This window comes from Oncorhynchus mykiss, chromosome 28, assembly GCF_013265735.2.
Source record: "Oncorhynchus mykiss isolate Arlee chromosome 28, USDA_OmykA_1.1, whole genome shotgun sequence".
NCBI lineage: Eukaryota > Metazoa > Chordata > Actinopteri > Salmoniformes > Salmonidae > Oncorhynchus > Oncorhynchus mykiss.
In genome coordinates this window covers 27,944,836-27,961,919 of record NC_048592.1, presented here as the reverse complement: position 1 = coordinate 27,961,919, position 17,084 = coordinate 27,944,836, and the positions used below count along the sequence as shown (strand labels likewise).

The window sequence follows — 17,084 nt, the reverse complement described above, 5'->3', positions numbered from 1 at the left end:
TATCTTTATGTTTGAAGCCTGAAATGTGGCAAAAGGTCGCAAAGTTCAAGGGGGCCGAATACTTTCGCAAGGCACTGTAAATCTTGACCAAGATGAAATACTATATTGCACCTATAACAGGGTATAGAATGAACCAACGCCTTACAGCTGCAAAACAACCATCACCAATTAATAACTCATAAATTAGAATGATCAAATTATGATTTTCAATGAACATATCAATCCCTTTTAAATCAATGCAATGTTGCAACCCTTGACTAGGAGTCAAGGTGAATCATGCCAGGTTGGAGAAAAGTGACTCCTTTCTCTCATTCCTTCCTTCACCTGCTATCTTTCCATCTACTTCCCCATTGTTGGGTTGTACTGCAGTAGACTCATGGCCAGACTGGTGACTTCTTCCCAGGGAATGGTTCATTTGTCCAGGCTGTGTGTGCGGGAGTTGACTGGGCCGAAAGACTCCCTGGAGTTGGTCTGTGAGGCAAGAATACAAATTAAGTTACTGTCTCTGGATCGTAAACAGTCAAATATGCACACATGCAAGTTCCGATTCTTAAATTATTTGTTACCTTTATTTTTTTTATTTAAACATTTTTTTATCTGTGTTGTTGGTTAAGGGCTTGTAAGCAAACATTTCACTATAAGGTCTACTGTCTACTATTCGGCGCATGTAACAAATACGATTTGATTTGACATGCACAAAGAAACACACACACACACACACACACACACACACACACACACACACACACACACACACACACACACACACACACACACACACACATGCCTTTCTTCTACACGAATGCACAGCTACACACACCTGCTTACAGTACACCACATGCACAACCATACAGCAAACACACTCACACATCCAGTACACACGTCCCCAGAGTATCAAACAACACAGCCACTGACCTTAACAGTCATCCAGTCAGAAACGGTGTCTACAGACTCGGAGTGGGCGGTGTCTCTCGCTCTGAACGCAAAGTTGTCTGGACCAGCAGGGTTTCCCTGTCTAGGCTCACAGGGGTCGAGCTCAGGGGCGACCTCAGGGTTTCCATAACTACTGCTTCCAAACACAAGGTCCAGGTCTAACAGGTTGCTTCCAGTTGCCATGGTTTGTACTGTTCCTAATGGGTCAGACACTGTAGGATTGTTACAGTCTGACTCAGCAACACTGTTGGCTCTGCTGAGTTCCAGACCTAGAAGGTCCATTGTTGCAGTATTACTGGGGTCTGAACTATAGTGGTCCATTGATGCTGCGTTACTGAAATCAAAGCTAAAGGGGTCCTGTTTGGTTCTGTTATTGTTGTCTTTAAGGTTGGTACCATCGCCGCTGTGTAAGTCGACAATAGCTTGGTTGTCAGTCTCAAAACTTACGAGTTTGAAACCATAGGGGTCAAATGTGTCTTGGTTGGTGGCATGAGGCTTTTGTCCAAACTCGTAAGGGTCGAACTTGTCTTGGGTCTCAGGTTGAGCGGTAGGCTCAAATTCATACGGATCAAATGAGGCTTGGTTGTCGGCCTCTTCATCGCTGAGTTCAGTGCCAAAAGGATCGAGAATCTCTTCGCTGTGGTGTTCAGGGCTGAGTTTGAATCCATAGTTGTACGAAGTTTGACTAATGGGTTCATAGTTCAGCTCGAGACTGTTTTTGCTGAAGCTGAATTTACTGTTGTGGTCAGCTGAGCTGGTAAGAGGGTCCATCCCGATAGCACTGTCCAGCTCTGAATCAGCTGAGCGGTTGGAAGAACCTGGATCACAGCGTTCAGCTTTGGGTGTGTCTGGCTCTTCTACAAGGACAGCTGACGCTCCCCCTTTGAGGCGTCTAGGTGGACGGACCGGGCGGATGGGCACAGGAGGGCTGGGTTCAGGAAGGTCGCATCCACCTGTTTCGGCAGGTTCTGAGTCACAGGCCTGAATCCCAACAGGGTAGCTGAGTTCCACAGAGTCACACACAACGCCAAAGCCAACCTGTATAGATCCAAGAGTGATGTCAATCTCTTCTATGTCGGAAGGTGGGGATACTGCGTTGATATTAAACTCGTATCCATTAGGGTCCGATTCGGTGGATAAGTTGGGCCCGGCAGCCCAGGTGTTGGCCCGGGATGATTCACTGAAGGGTTGGCGTCCCAAAGCTAAGCCGGGTTCATCTGCGTCATCTAATTCAGTGTCCAAAGAACAGGTTTGAGCTGTGTAGATGGGCTTGAAACCCAAGCGTTCGGTCATGATCAAGGTTTTGGGCTCAACGAAGGAGAGTTCAACAGCGTCCGTGTGAACAGTGTCCAGATCCTCCCTGCTGTAACTTATTTCTATGTCACTGGATTCATCCTCGTCGGGGAACTCAGACTCAAAGCACTGGGTGCCGGTAGAGGCTTTGTTTTCAGGGCAGGAGAGGCTGTTGTCTGTGTCCTCGTTAAATCCAGGTTCCAGGCATGCAGGGGTGTCTGGGAAAGGGTCAGTGGATGGATATGGCTCCTCTGTCCCCTCTGGAAAGAGGATGTCTGCAGCGAAGGGGTCCGTGCCTTTGAATGGGTCATCATCTAGGAGAAAGGATCAGTCGCAACAGAATTAGAGGCCTGGATAATGCTGTAGCGTATCATCATCATCAATCAATCATATTGTCAAAGTTTTACATATGAACGTCACTCACCAGATTTATCTGTATTGGCAAAGAAGTCGTCATCTTTGAAAAGGTCATCTGCAAATAAAAAATTATCACCATCATCGTCATCATTATCATCACAAGCATCATCATCTTCAGTATCACTACAACAACCATCATCATCACCACCACCATCATCTTCATTATCATAATCACTGTTGTCATAATCACTACCACCACCCCCAATATCATCATCATCATCATCATCATCATCATCATCATCATCACCAACATCATCTTTAGCTGTACCATGATCATCGTCAAAGCATATGGAAGAGAGAACAGATGCTCACGTTCAGATTCACAGTGAATGAAGGGGTCGGGGTGGTAGAAGTCTAGATCTTCGACTGCTATGCTACTGGTGGATCGTGTCTGGGAAATTTTCTCTTCCTCCTCCACTTTCTCTTCCTCTTCTCCCTTATCTATCTGCTAAAGAGGTATAAGATAAACTTTTCTCACAGATGAAGGAAGTTTTCCTCATACATCCAGCATACACTGTAGTGCTTTCCTGCAGTTAAATTACCTAGTGGCCTCATGGGTGGAATGTTATTAATATTTTTCATAATTTCATAATTAATAAACATTATTTAAAAAAATCTGGTGTTTTTATGTCAAACAGTGTTGTTATAGTTCAGTCCTCTGTGATGTATATAAAGTGTAATGTTGTGATGCAAACTCAAAATGTAATACATTTCAACTGTATATCTGACATGGTACAGGTGTCTTCTTTTTTAAGCCCATAACATGTATGTGAGGTGTATACTTTCGTTTCAAAGTAGATTTGTTTAAGACTACCAAGAAACACTCTGTGTGACCCTGATACAGCCCAGTGCAGTGAAAGATTAATTTAGTAATTTGCCAGTCTCTCCAATAGATTATTGTTTTACAAAACTTTACTGAGTTGGTAGCCATACCTTTGGTGTGCTTGGTACAGGTGTCTCCTCCTCCTCCTCTTCTTGTGTATAAGATAATCCGTCCTTAGCGCGAGCTGCGCACCCAAGGTTTGCCTGTGAGAAGAGAGAATAGCCAAAATTCAAGCTATCCCAAATTGTATGGTTATGATGGACATCATGTGGGATTTAAACCCAATTGTATGACACATACCAGGATTTCAGCGTAGACAGGCAGTGATTGGCTCCTGCCCCATGACCTGGCTGGTACATCGGGCACATCCAGAGTTCCATCCTCTGTCCTGAGGCTGCTGGGAGATGTGTCGTTTGACTCCACTTGCTGGTGGTCTGGCAGTGTTGCATCTCCCGTCCGCTCACTCCTCAGTGTACTGAACGTCTGCTCCTCCTAATCCACAGCAGACATCAACGAAAGCCACTATTCGTCGAATACATATGATACATCTCAGAGAAGTCTATATATGTGTTATCTTTGCCCGGAACGGGAAGAGATGGAGGGAAGCCTCATGCTCCACTTGGCTCGGGGAAGGCCAAGTAAGTAAGTGGTTGGCCCTAAGTGCCAGACACACAGCTGTTGAAAGACACTATGCTTGTCTACCCAATAACACAGACCTTTTTAAATCTCTGAACCAACCAGACAGTTGTCTGTTTAAAGATGATCTCTGGTACATCATCAGCAAACAAAATAAATCCAGCTGATATTAAATATTGGTCTACTACAACTTGAAGGCTTTTACAACTTGAAGGCTTTTCTCTAAAGTCGCAGTATGATTAAAAGGAGCAAAAATCAACATGGAGGATTAATGGCACACATAATGGATCAATGTGACCAACCTCTTCACCTTCCAGTTCCACAGGGGGTTTGGAGCTTGTCTGCATGGTGCAGCTGCCATGACAACACAGATCAATACACTGGAGGCATGATGAAGGCTACACATGAATCACCTGTCAGCAGGGGACTGAAATGACACAGAATCACCACCACTACCTGCTGGTCTGACTGAACCGTTTTATATTAGTAGTGTCATGTAACTGGGGTGGTTTGGAACCTTGCTCCTGTAATGAGAACCTTTGCCTGAGACCTGAAGCTTTGCTCAGCGCGCTAACACAGTCGCAGGAGACCTTGAACCCCAGTCTATCACACGCATATAGCCTGATTACACAGGAGGTTGGGAGGACGGGCTCATAGTAATGGCTGGAACGGAATCAATGGAATGGTATCAAACACATCAAACACATAGCTTCCATGTGTTTGAAACCATTCCATTCATTCCATTCCATTATTTATTATGGGCCATCCTCCCCTCACCAGCCTCCTGTGATACCATATTCTCATATTCGCTCTGCATCTTGGCATTCTAGGAGAACCCTAGAAGCCTGGCAAGCGAGACTATCTTATTAGCTACTGCTATCAGGCTTCCAGCTGCCATGTGAGGAGTACAGCAGGAGACACAGTGGCAGGAAAAATCTGAGGCCTTGGTCCAATTCGCTTAATGGGCTTTTTAACCTTGAATGCTCTCTTGAATGCTCTCCCTTGTGACCATAGCCCAGGGCATGTATGCTGTCTTATGTGACGACTGTCCCTTTTCAAAACTGCAAGACTGGATTATTGACTGGATACATGAAAGACCAGCCTGTCGGAAGGCTGTCATCAATCCAGTGCTTCTATAGCAATCATTTTGAAGGGTAACCAGAGTGGGACATATAAAGACATACCCACCTGTAAAATCTCCTCGTATGATTGGCTGATGGACTCCTCCAGAGGAATGGTGCGCTCACCCGCTTCCTCCACCTTCCCCTGGGCCTTTCTGACCTCCATCTTCAGCTGTTTGAGTTTCCTCCTGGCCCTGGCCAGCTCCCGCTCATACTCCTCCACCTTTGTCTCCCTGGCCACCTCCTCCGCCTGCAAGGACAGGATCTGTATTGGGAAGAGTAGGGACAGGGGACAAAGGAGGAGAGCAGGAGTAGACAGCAGAGTCAGAGGGACCTAACTTCGGAGCCATGAAGGGTAGCAAGAATCATTTGCATGAATCAAATCTTTATTCATTTGAAGATTGGAGAAGAGGTCTGAACTGACCACAAACCAACCAAGTCTGTCTATGGTTGGTAAATGTCTTTATTGTTCAGTGTCTCACCATCACAGCATAGATGACTGCATACAAATTACAAAACATGCAAAAAACATTCACTGATAGAAATGATCATCATGCATAAAAATTGTTATTTCTTATGTTTTATTCAGTAACAGTAGTCATAGCAGCTGTCATCTCTGTGTGTGTCTGACCTGCTGGCTCTCCTGGACGCACTCCAGCCTGGTCAGTTTGAGTTGCTCCTCCAGTTCCACCCTGTGCTGCTCCAGCTTCTCCAGGGTCTCCTCCAGCTCCTGGCGGTCGCCCCGCTGCTCCTGCAGCTCAATGACTTCCTGCTGCACTGCATCCTGCAGGTCCTGGTGGGGTGGAACACACAGGCAGGTGGAGGGAGGGATGGATGGAGGTTTGGATGGAGTGGAGGGATGAAGGGTAGGAGAGAGCGATGGAGGGACAGCAGGGGCAGATAGAGTTGAAGTAGTGAGAGAGTGGAGGGATGGTAATAACGGAAGGACATGTAGAGAGGGAATGGAGAGAGAAGAAGGAGAGTTTAAAAAAAGGGGTAGATGGAGTAGAGGCAGCAATGACAGAGAAAGGAGGGAGGGGAGAAAGAGACAGGGAGAGAGAGAGAGAGAGAGAAGATATCAGTAGTTACTGAAAAGCTGAGGAAATAGAGGCTAGAGACAGATAACTATGCAAAGTCCCTTTCACTGCAGAAATAAAGCTTACTTGAGGCGATCCTTTTCCATTAATTTTACAAAGCAGTATCAAACGTGATCTCCATTCTAAAAAGAGAAATTACTAGAAAATAAACCGGCGGGAGGGAAAACTGCCAAGAAAAGGGAGGTGAGCAGAAATAGAACGAGCAAGGGCAGTGGGAAGGAGAGGAGGGTAGTGCGAGAAAGAGAGAGAGACACTTCAGACTTTCCTAAAAATTATCAAGGGCTCTACACGCATGAGTATTCTGATAATGAGCTTCTCAATACACTAGAATAAGAGGTGTTATGAATGACAATGTGCTGTACTAACACAGATAAATCACTTTATATTCACAGGCACTATCAACACTTCAACCTCTGGCGTGTCACACTTTGAGGGTTCTATTTTCAGACTAAAGACTAAAGAGCTATGTAGTATTTTTATAACTACTGAAAGAAGTAGAGCTGAGAGAAAATCTCACTGTAGTGACTTAGACCTGTACTGTATATGCCACTAGAGCGCTGCTTCACTCAGGCACAATATGCACAGCTCATCCTGACAGTTGGCTAATGTCTGGAATGGATTTCAGCCCTTCTGCTCAAGGCCCTAAGAGTTAACAACGGGGGATCAAGTTCTAATAATTTTGGGACATTATCCCAGATAGCAAGCTGACACAGAAAAAATTCAAGGCCAACTTGCTATCTTTCCAACCAAATCTGAAATGTACCTAATGTCAGTTGCTATCTTGGATGAGGGGAAGTTAATTAACTTGAGTAACCTTCACAATGCTACGATGCATCTATCATGCATTTACTACCATGTATGCATGTAGAAGCAGTTCATTCTGCACTGTGACTTTTGGAAAAAAATGGTGTTTGAACAAATTCAAAGTTATTTTACAGACAACAAATTAACAACAGACTTTCAGCATGCTTATAGGAAAGGGCACTCAACACTGACACAGCTGACTGATGATTGGCTGAAAGAAATTGATAGTAAGAAGATTGTGTGAGCTGTTTTGTTAGACTTCAGTGCAGCTTTTGATGTCATTGATCATAACCTATTTCTGAAAAAACTTAGGTGTTATGGATTTGCATCCTCTGCCTTATTATGGATTGAGAGTTACCTATCTAATAGAACAGTGTTTTTGTTAATGGAAGTCTCTCTCATGCTAATTCAGTTGTGTGTGGTGTACCACAGGGCAGCCGGCTAGGGCCGTTATTGTTTTCTGTTTTACAAATGACCTTCCATTGACCTTGAATAAAGCCTGTGTCTATGTACACTGATGACTCAACAGTATACACGTTGGCTGCAACAGTAAAAAAAAACCTGATTCACTTAACATAGAGCTCCAGGCAGTTTTAGAAAGGGTAACTAGCAATAGGCTGGTGCTAAATATCTCAGAAACTAAAAGCATTATTTTGGGGACAAATCACTCGCTCAATGCTAAACCTCATTTAGATCTATTATTGAATAATGTGGCTATTGAGCAAGTTGAAGAGACTAAACTGCTGGGTGTAAGCTTAGTTAGCAAGCGTTCATGGTCAAAAAATAAAGACTCAATGGTTGCTAAAATGGGAAGAGGTCTGTCCATGATAGGGCATTGCTCTGCCTTCTTGACATCTCAGTCGACCAGACAGGTCCTACAGGCACTAGTTTTGTCGCACCTGGACTACTGCTCACTCTGCCACCCCAGGTAACTCAAGGTAGCAATAAAACCAGTTTAAAAAAAACCAGATAAAACAACACCTTACTGCGCAAAGAGAACTGTGAAGAGACATAGCCATTTTCAAATCAAATCCAATTTTATTTATCACATGCGCCAATACAACAGTGAAATAGTTACTTACAAGCCCTTATCCAACAATGCAGTTTTAAGAAAATACAAAAAAAAGAAAAAAAGTAAGAGATAAGAATAACAAATAATTAAAGAGCAGCAGTAAATAACAATAGCGGGGCTATATATAGGGGGTACCGGTACAGAGTTAACGTCAATGTGTGGGGGCGCCGGTGTCGAGGTAATATGTACATGTAGGTAGAGTTATTAAAGTGACTATGCATAGATGATAATAGCAGAGAGTAGCAGCAGCGCACCAGGGGAGGGGGAGGCAATGCAAATAGTCTGGGTAGCCATTTGATTAGCTGTTCAGGAGTCTTATGGCTTGGGGGTAGAAACTATATAGGAGCCTCTTGGACCTAGACTTGGTGCTCCGGTACTGCTTGCCATGTGATAGCAGAAAGAACAGTCTATGACTAGGGTGGCTGGAGTCTTTGACAATTTTTAGGGCCTTCCTCTGACACCGCCTGGATGGCAGGACTATGGTGTTGAACGCTGAGCTGTAGTCAATGAATAGCATTCTCACATAGGTGGTCCTTTTGTCCAGGTGTGAAAGGGCAGTGTGGACTGCAAAAGAGATTACATCATCTGTGGATCTGTTGGTGCGGTATGCTTTTTTAATACGGGCACAGTACCATAGACATCTGCAACAATAATATTTTTTAATAATACCACTAGAGAGATAGGAAATCAGTTTTTGGTGAGATCATATCTGGGCCACCTCTCGGAAATTAGAGATATGCTGTTGCTGGGGGATATAGAGCTCCATACCAGGTTAGTGCTGGGTTACAAAAATAAAATATCATACATCACAATGTCATCCCAGCAGGCAGCGGTGCACTGAAAGCGTTCAAAGTGTATAGTAGTTAACATAATGGTCTTTCCTATGATGCTGAAGAACACCAGTAGATATGATCTCTGTTCTAATGGCCTGATAGTACGGTGTATGCATTTGGCTCTGAAATACAGAGATAGCCTTCTCTAAAAACTGGCAATAAGAAATGCGTAAAGGAAAATGGAATCTGCTCATTAAAGGTTACTGATTTCCCGAAGGAATACAAATACCTGCACTTTAATCTCTGCACTGTCACAATTGTTGTATGAGTGAGACCAAGGCGCAGCATGAAGAGTTCCACATATTTTTAATGAACTGAAACTCAACAAAACAACAACCAAACAAACCTTGAAGCTACAAGTGTGCACACAGGCACCTACTGCTAGACAAGATCCCACACCGGAAAGTGGGAAAAAGGGCCATTCAATATCAGGCCAACATAGACATACAAAAGCCCTAGACATACAAAAAACCCTAGACATACAAATCGTCGCTGAAGACTCTTGACTGCAGCTCGTCGCTGGAGGCCCCGGACTGGGGACCGTCGTTGGAGGCTCCGGACTGGGGACCGTCGCTGGAGGCTCCGGACTGGGGACCGTCGCTGGAGGCTCCGGACTGGGGACCGTCGCTGGAGGCTCCGGACTGGGGACCGTCGCTGGAGGCTCCGGACTGGGGACCGTCGCTGGAGGCTCCGGACTGGGGACCGTCGCTGGAGGCTCCGGGATGTGGACCGTCGCTGGAGGCTCCGGGCTGTGGACCGTCGCTGGAGGCTCCGGACTGTGGACCGTCTTTGGAGGTTTCGGACTGTGAAACTGTCGCCGGAAGCTCTGGACTGTGGAGGCGCACTGGAGGTCTGATGCGTGGGACCGGTACAGGTGGCACCGGGCTGATGACATGCACCTCAGGGCGAGTGCGGGGAAGAGGCACAGGACGAACTGGACTGTGGATGCTCACTGGAGACCTGATGCATGGGACCGGTACAGGTGGCACCGGGCTAATGACAAGCACCTCAGGGCGAGTGCGGCACAGGACGTACTGGACTGTGGAGGTGCACTGGAGACACAGTACTTAAGGCCGGCGCAGGCTATACTGGGCCGTGGAGACGCACTGGAGGTCTGGAACATAGAGCTGGCACAACGTGTCCTGGCTGGATGCTCACTTTAGCCCGGCAAGTGCGGGGCGCTGGCACAGGAAGCACTGGGCTGTGACGACGCACTGGGGATACAGCGCGTAAAGCCGGCGCAGGATATCCTGGTCCGAAGAGGTGTACTGGAGACCAGGAGCGCTGAGCCGGCATAACCCGTCCTGGCTGGATGCCCACTCTAGCGCGGCAAATACCGAGCTATGAATGCGCACTGGAGACACGTGCGCATCACTGCATAACACGGTGCCTGACCAGTCACACGCTCCCCACGGTAAGTATGAGGAATTGGTTCAGGTCTAAACCCTACCTCCGCCAATCTCCCTGTGTGCCTCCCCCCAAAAAAATATTTTGGGGCTGCCTCTCATGCTTGCCTCATTGGTACTACTCCTCGTAACGTCACCGTTCCACTTTCGCTGCCTCAATTTCCTCCCTCGGACGGCGATACTCCCCAGCCTGTGTCCAGGGTCCTGCTCCATCCAGGATCTCCTCCCAGGTCCATTCCTCCTGAACACGCTGCTTGGTCCTTTTTTGGTGGGATCTTCTGTCACGATCGTCGTAATGATGAGACCAAGGCGCAGCGTGAATAGAGTTCCACATATTTTTTATGAACTGAAACACAACAAAACAACAAACAACCAAACGAAACGTGAAGCTACTAGTGTGCACACAGGCACCTAACTGTAGACAAGATCCCACACCGGAAAGTGGGAAAAAGGGCTGCCTAAATATGATCCCCAATCAGAGACAACGATAAACAGCTGTCTCTCCATATCAGGCCAACATAAACATACAAAACCCCTAGACATTCAAAAACCCTAGACATATAAAAAACCCTAGACATACAAAACTTAGAGTACCCACCCTAGTCACACGCTGACCAAACAAAAATATATAGAAAACAGAGATATCTAAGGTCAGGGCGTGACAGGCACGCCTTCCTCAATCCTTATACACAGAATCACACAACAACACAAAGGCCCCTGAGCTAACAAACATATTACATACAGTACTGTATTCTCATGTTTTAGGGCTCCCGAGTTGTGCAGCGGTCTAAGGCACTGCATCTCAATGTTAGAGGCATCACTATAGACCCTGGTTCGATTCCAGGCTGTATTACAACAGGCCGTGATTGGGAGTCCCATAGGGCGGTGCATAATTGGCCCAGTGCCGTCTGGGTTAGGGTTTGGCCGGGGTAAAGATGGCGCCGACAGAAATGGTTGCCTCACTTCGAGTCCTTAGGAAACTATGCAGTATTTTGTTTTTTATGGATTATGTCTTACATTGTTACCCCAGGAAATCTTAAGTCTTATTACATACAGCCGGGAAGAACTATTGGATATAAGAGCAACGTCAACTTACCAACATTACAGGAATACGACTTCCCCAAAGCGGATCCTCTGTTTGGACCACCATCCAAGACAATGGATCTAATCCCAGAAGCCGACCCAAAATAACAGTGCCGCAGAAGGGGCAGACGGAGCGGTCTCCTGGTCAGGCTCCGTAGATGTGCACATCGTCCACCTCTCCGGAGTATACTACTCGCCAATGTCCAGTCTCTTGACAACAAGGTAGATTAAATTTGAGCAAGGGTTGCCTTCCAGAGAGACATCATAGATTGTAACATTCTCTTTCACAGAAACATGGCTCTCTCTGGATATGAAGCCACCGGGCTTCTCCATGCATCGCACCGACAGAGATAAACACCTCTCTGGGAAGAGGAAGGTCGGGGGTGTATGCTTAATGATAAACGACTCATGGTGTAATCATAACAACATACAGGAACTAGAATTCACCCGACCTAGAATTACTTACAATCAAATGCCGGCCATATTACCTACCAAGAGAATTCTCAACAGTTATTGTCACAGATGTGTACATTCCCCCTCAAGCAGACACCAAGACGGCCCTCAAGGAACTTCACTGGACTCTATGTAAACTGGAAACCATATATCCTGAGGCTGCATTTATTGTAGTTGGGGATTTTAACAAAGCAAATTTGAGAACAAGGTTACCTAAATTCTATCAGCATAATGATTACACTATGCGCTGGGGTAATACACTTCATCACTGCTTCTCTAACTTCCGCGATGCTTACAAAGCCCTCCCTTCGGCAAACTCGACCATGACGCCATATTGCTCCTATCGTTTTATTGGCAGAAACTCAAGCAGGATGTACCAGTGACTAGATGTACCAGTGACTTGAGGATAATATAGTACCCACTAACAAGAACTGCCCCCCCCCCCCCTCTCCTTCTCCGTGGCCGACGTAAGTAAAACATGTAAATGTGTTAACCCTCGCAGGGCTGCTGGCCCAGACAGCATCTCTAGCTGCGTCCCCAGAGCATGCGCAGACCAGCTGGCTGGTGTGTTTACGGACATATTCAATCTCTCCCTATCCCAGTCTGCTGTCCCCACATGCTTCAAGATGGCCACCACTGTTCCTGTACCCAAGAAGGCAAAGATAACTGAACTAAATGACTACCACTCACTTCTGTCATCATGAAGTGCTTTGAGAGACTAGTCAAGGATCATATCACCTCCACCTTACTGGCCACACTAGACCCACTTCAGTTTGCATACCGCCCCAACAGGTCCACAGACGATGCAATCGCCATCACATTGCACACTGCTCTATCCTATCCGGACAAGAGGAATACCTATGTTAGAATGCTGTTCATTGACTACAGCTCAGCAAGCTCAGCAAGCTACTACCCTCCAAGCTCATCATCAAGCTGGAGGCCCTGGGTCTCAACGCCGCCCTGTGCAATTGGGTCCTGGACTTTCTGACGGGCCGCCCCCAGGTGGTGAAGGTAGAAAACAGCATCTCCACTTCGCTGACCCTCAACACTGGGGCCCCACAAGGGTGCGTGCTCAGCCCCCTCCTGTACTCCCTGTTCACCCATGACTGCGTGGCCATGCACACCTCCAACCCAATCATAAAGTTTACAGACGATACAACAGTAGCGGGCTTGATTACCAACAACAACGAGACGGCCTACAGAGAGGAGGTGAGGGCACTCGGAGTGTGATGTCAGGAAAACAACCTCTCACTCAACAAAACAAAACAAAGGAGATGATCGTGGACTTCAGGAAACAGCAGAGGGACCACTCCCCTATCCATATCGAAGGGACAGCAGTGCAGAAGGTGAAAAGTTTTAAGTTCCTCGGCGTACACATCACAGACAAACTGAAATGGTCCACCCACACAGACAGTGTGGTGAAGAAGACTCAACAGTGCCTCTTCAACCTCAGGAGGCTGAAAAACCCTTACAAACTTTTACGGACGCACAATCGAGAGCATCCTGTCGGGCCGTATCACAGCCTGGTACAGCAACTGCACTGCAAGGCTCTCCAGAGGGTGGTGCGGACTGCACAACACATCACCGAGGGCAAACAACCTGCCCTTCATGACACCTACAGCACCTGATGTCACAGGAAAGCCAAAAAGATCATCAAGGACAACAACCACCCGAGCCACTGCCTGTTCACACCGATACCATCCAGAAGGCGAGGTCAGTACAGGTGCATCAAAGCTGGGACCGAGAGACTAAAAAACTGAAAAAACTGAAAAACATCTCAAGGCCATCAGACTGCTAAACAGCGATCACTAACTCAGAGAAGCTGCTGCCTAAATTGAGACCCAATCACTGGCCACTTTAATAAATTGATCACTAGTCACTTTAAACAATGCCACTTTAAATAATGCCACTTTAATAATGTTTACATATCTTACATTACTCATATCATATGTATATACAGTATTTTATACCATCTATTGCACCTTGTCTATGTCGTTCGGCCATCACTCATCCATATATTTATATGCACATATTCTCATTCACCCCTTTAGATTTGTGTGTATTAGGTAGTTGTTGGGGATTGTTAGATCACTTGTTAGACATTACTGCACTGTCGGAACTAGAAGCACAAGCATTACGCTACATTCGCATTAACATCTGCTAACCATGTGTATGTGACCAATAATATTTGATTTAATTTGATTTGGTAGGGCGTCATTGTAAATAAGAATTTGTTCTTAAATGACTTGGCAAGTTAAATAAAAAATTACTAATAAAATGTGTGGTGCCATTTGTAAAGCCATCCCCCTGGGCAAAAACTTGGAAAACCTGGATTTACAAAGTGTCATCAATGTAAGGGCATTTTGTTATTTTAACCTAAATCCAATGACATGGTGACATTTGTTGTTCATTTCACATTGACTTCACGTTAGTTGACAACTCAATCAAATGTAAATCAAAATTAGACGTTGAACTGATATCTGTGTCCAGTGGGAGGTGTTTTGATCAGTCCAGGAGAATATAATCAGGCTCGCACATATCACATACAACTTATGCAGTGAAACATGAGAGCACATGCACAGACTCATGCACACACCTTCACACGCACGCACACACCTTCACACGCATGCATCACACACAGACACACATTCAAACGCACACGAACACACACACATTCAAATGCACATGCACTTTCACACACACACACATACACATTCAAACACACACAAACATGCACGCACGCACACACACGCACGCACGCACGCACGCACGCACGCACACACACACACACACACACACACACACACACACGCACACACACACACACACACAAACACACACACACACACACACACACACACACACACACACACACACACACACACACACACACACACACACACACACACACACACACACACACACACACACACACACACACACACACACAGATGACAATATATGAAACATGCAGCCTTACTTTGATTTCTCCAGTCTTCTGAATGACACCCTGGTCCTGTTCCACAAAGTCCTGGTCCCTGGGGGACCGGCAGAGAAGACAGGAATGTTTGACGAGGGCTGCACCTAACCATCCTCCCTTTCCTCCATCTCCACCTCCCCCTTCCCTCTTCCCCATCCTCCATCGCCACTCCATCCATTCTCTTTAGTATGTCAGTCAAACAGACATAGCATATGGAACCAGAGGCAGGCTGTCCGTGAACACGTGTGTGTGTGTGTGTGTGTGTGTGTGTGTGTGTGTGTGTGTGTGTGTGTGTGTGTGTGTGTGTGTGTGTGTGTGTGTGTGTGTGTGTGTGTGTGTGTGTGTGTGTGTGTGTGTGTGTGTGTGGTCACCAAGAAGCAAAAGAGGGAGGGAGAAGGGGAGAGAGAGTGATAATACACCAACTGAGCATGTGCAAAGGGGTTGCGTGTAAAGTCAGAGAGGGAGGGAGGGATGAGAGGGATGAGAGAAGAAGGAGAGGACATGAAAGAGAGGTGCAGTCGTATTTCCAGGGAAGACATAAAAAGCTTGCCCATCCTTGACAGGAGAATGAACTACCTCTTCCTCCTCTTCTCACACCGTAATTCTCCCCCTACCATACCTGATTTAGCACACGTGAAAGGTTAACAATCATAAGAAATAATGGGAATGTGCCATTCCTCAAGGACATGCTGTTCCTTAACCATTTCCATGACACCGAATGTATCTGTCATTGCAGAGTTAATATCACAGTGCTGTGTTACACTTAACCCCGCTGTCTCTCTATGCCAATGACTGTTTTCTCCAAGCTGCAGTATGGGCCATGCCTATGTGCTGTGACTTTCCAATTTGAAGCCTAACTACTAGGTGAACATCTCAGGGCTCAGAGGGCTGTAGTAAAATAGCCTTGTTTGAGAATGACTGTAATATAAATAGGACTGCAGTGTTAATGCAACACTATTGGCTCACCTGATGACTCTCAACAATTGTGCAGTTCAATACAATACAGTCCTATGAAAGAGTTTAAACATTTGGCCCAATGCAAATTCTACACTGCAACTTTTCTTTAATGTAGTATACAGTAGGCTTATATAAAAGATCATCATAAATGGCAGGTTTACAAAAAATAATACAATGTGCAGTTAAAAGGCTATTCATTAGCCTACTATAAATGTGCATCCTATTAATGGTCAAGAATTCCATTTTAGAATTTCCTTAATTCCAGTCAATTTTAAATTAACCAATTGCTGCCTGTCCGTCTAAAATACATGTTATTGCTCGTGTATGTCCGTGAATATTGCATGCATTGACCAGCTACTGTACATTGAGAAGAGGTGAAACACTCGCTGCTTTATTGCCTCTTACTGGCCATTCATAAAAAAGCATCCCTTCAAAAATGATATTACTGAAATTGCAAAGATGGGTCAGAAATGAACACGAACTCACTCTATTATGGATGATGGGTCAATGTATGTAGGCCTACAAGGAAATTTTCGTCAACTAAGCATTTCCTAATCTATTATCGTTACCAACCTTTCACTGCAGGGTGCCCGTTGCCTTGGCGTCCGCAAGCAATCCAGTACAAAACGCATCATCTCTGCGGTACTCGCTCTCCCATCGCATCCCCAGGTACCCGACTAGATCTAGGCTGCGGTCCCGTGCACAAGGTGGGATCACAAAGCGATTATCCGATTAGGTTTGGCTAGTTCGGTTATCCACTTTGAAATAACCGTGGTCGACTCTGTTTTCAAGTAAACTGGCGCTGCTCCTACATTTGACCATTTATCCTTGCCTCTTCCGACTCCATCATTGAGAGGTACAGTAGCTGCTGTTTCATCACGTGGGGGAGTCAACCCTTGAGACTGGATGAGTTCAGAGGCGCCGTACAAACATAATTGATTTGCGCTGAATGTTGGTGATACAAAAATGCACTTTGGAGTGACAGTGGATGCAATAGAATAAATTAAACTGTGTGCCTTTCTCATTATCCTATAAATAACAAGGCAATAACTCCCAACACAGGAAAAAAAACTTTCTTATGAGATTTTATGAAAGTCAATGTTTGTCATTAATTCTGGTCTGTAGAAAAATGTCTGGAAGCATATGGTGCTACTTAATTAGCTTGGCTTCTAATTG

The 17,084-nt window shown here is 45.7% G+C and overlaps 1 protein-coding gene across 2 annotated transcripts; it reads right to left on the bottom strand.

Annotated features, from left to right (window-relative positions):
• Window positions 1–16,834, bottom strand: LOC110508840. Of its 2 annotated transcripts, none has more exons than XM_036965963.1 (10): window positions 16,482–16,834; window positions 14,952–15,009; window positions 5,855–6,016; window positions 5,291–5,488; window positions 3,767–3,958; window positions 3,577–3,669; window positions 2,956–3,091; window positions 2,651–2,698; window positions 916–2,540; window positions 1–471 (listed from the first exon to the last, which is right to left on the bottom strand). In XM_036965963.1, the coding sequence occupies exons 1-10, from the start codon at window positions 16,541–16,543 to the stop codon at window positions 412–414; spliced, it is 2,634 nt and encodes an 877-aa protein (XP_036821858.1). In that variant the 5' UTR covers window positions 16,544–16,834; the 3' UTR covers window positions 1–411. The 2 variants fall into 2 exon arrangements, with proteins under 2 accessions (XP_036821858.1, XP_036821859.1); XM_036965964.1 differs by having other exon boundaries at window positions 2,956–3,088.
• Between the last annotated feature and the right edge of the window lie 250 nt (window positions 16,835–17,084).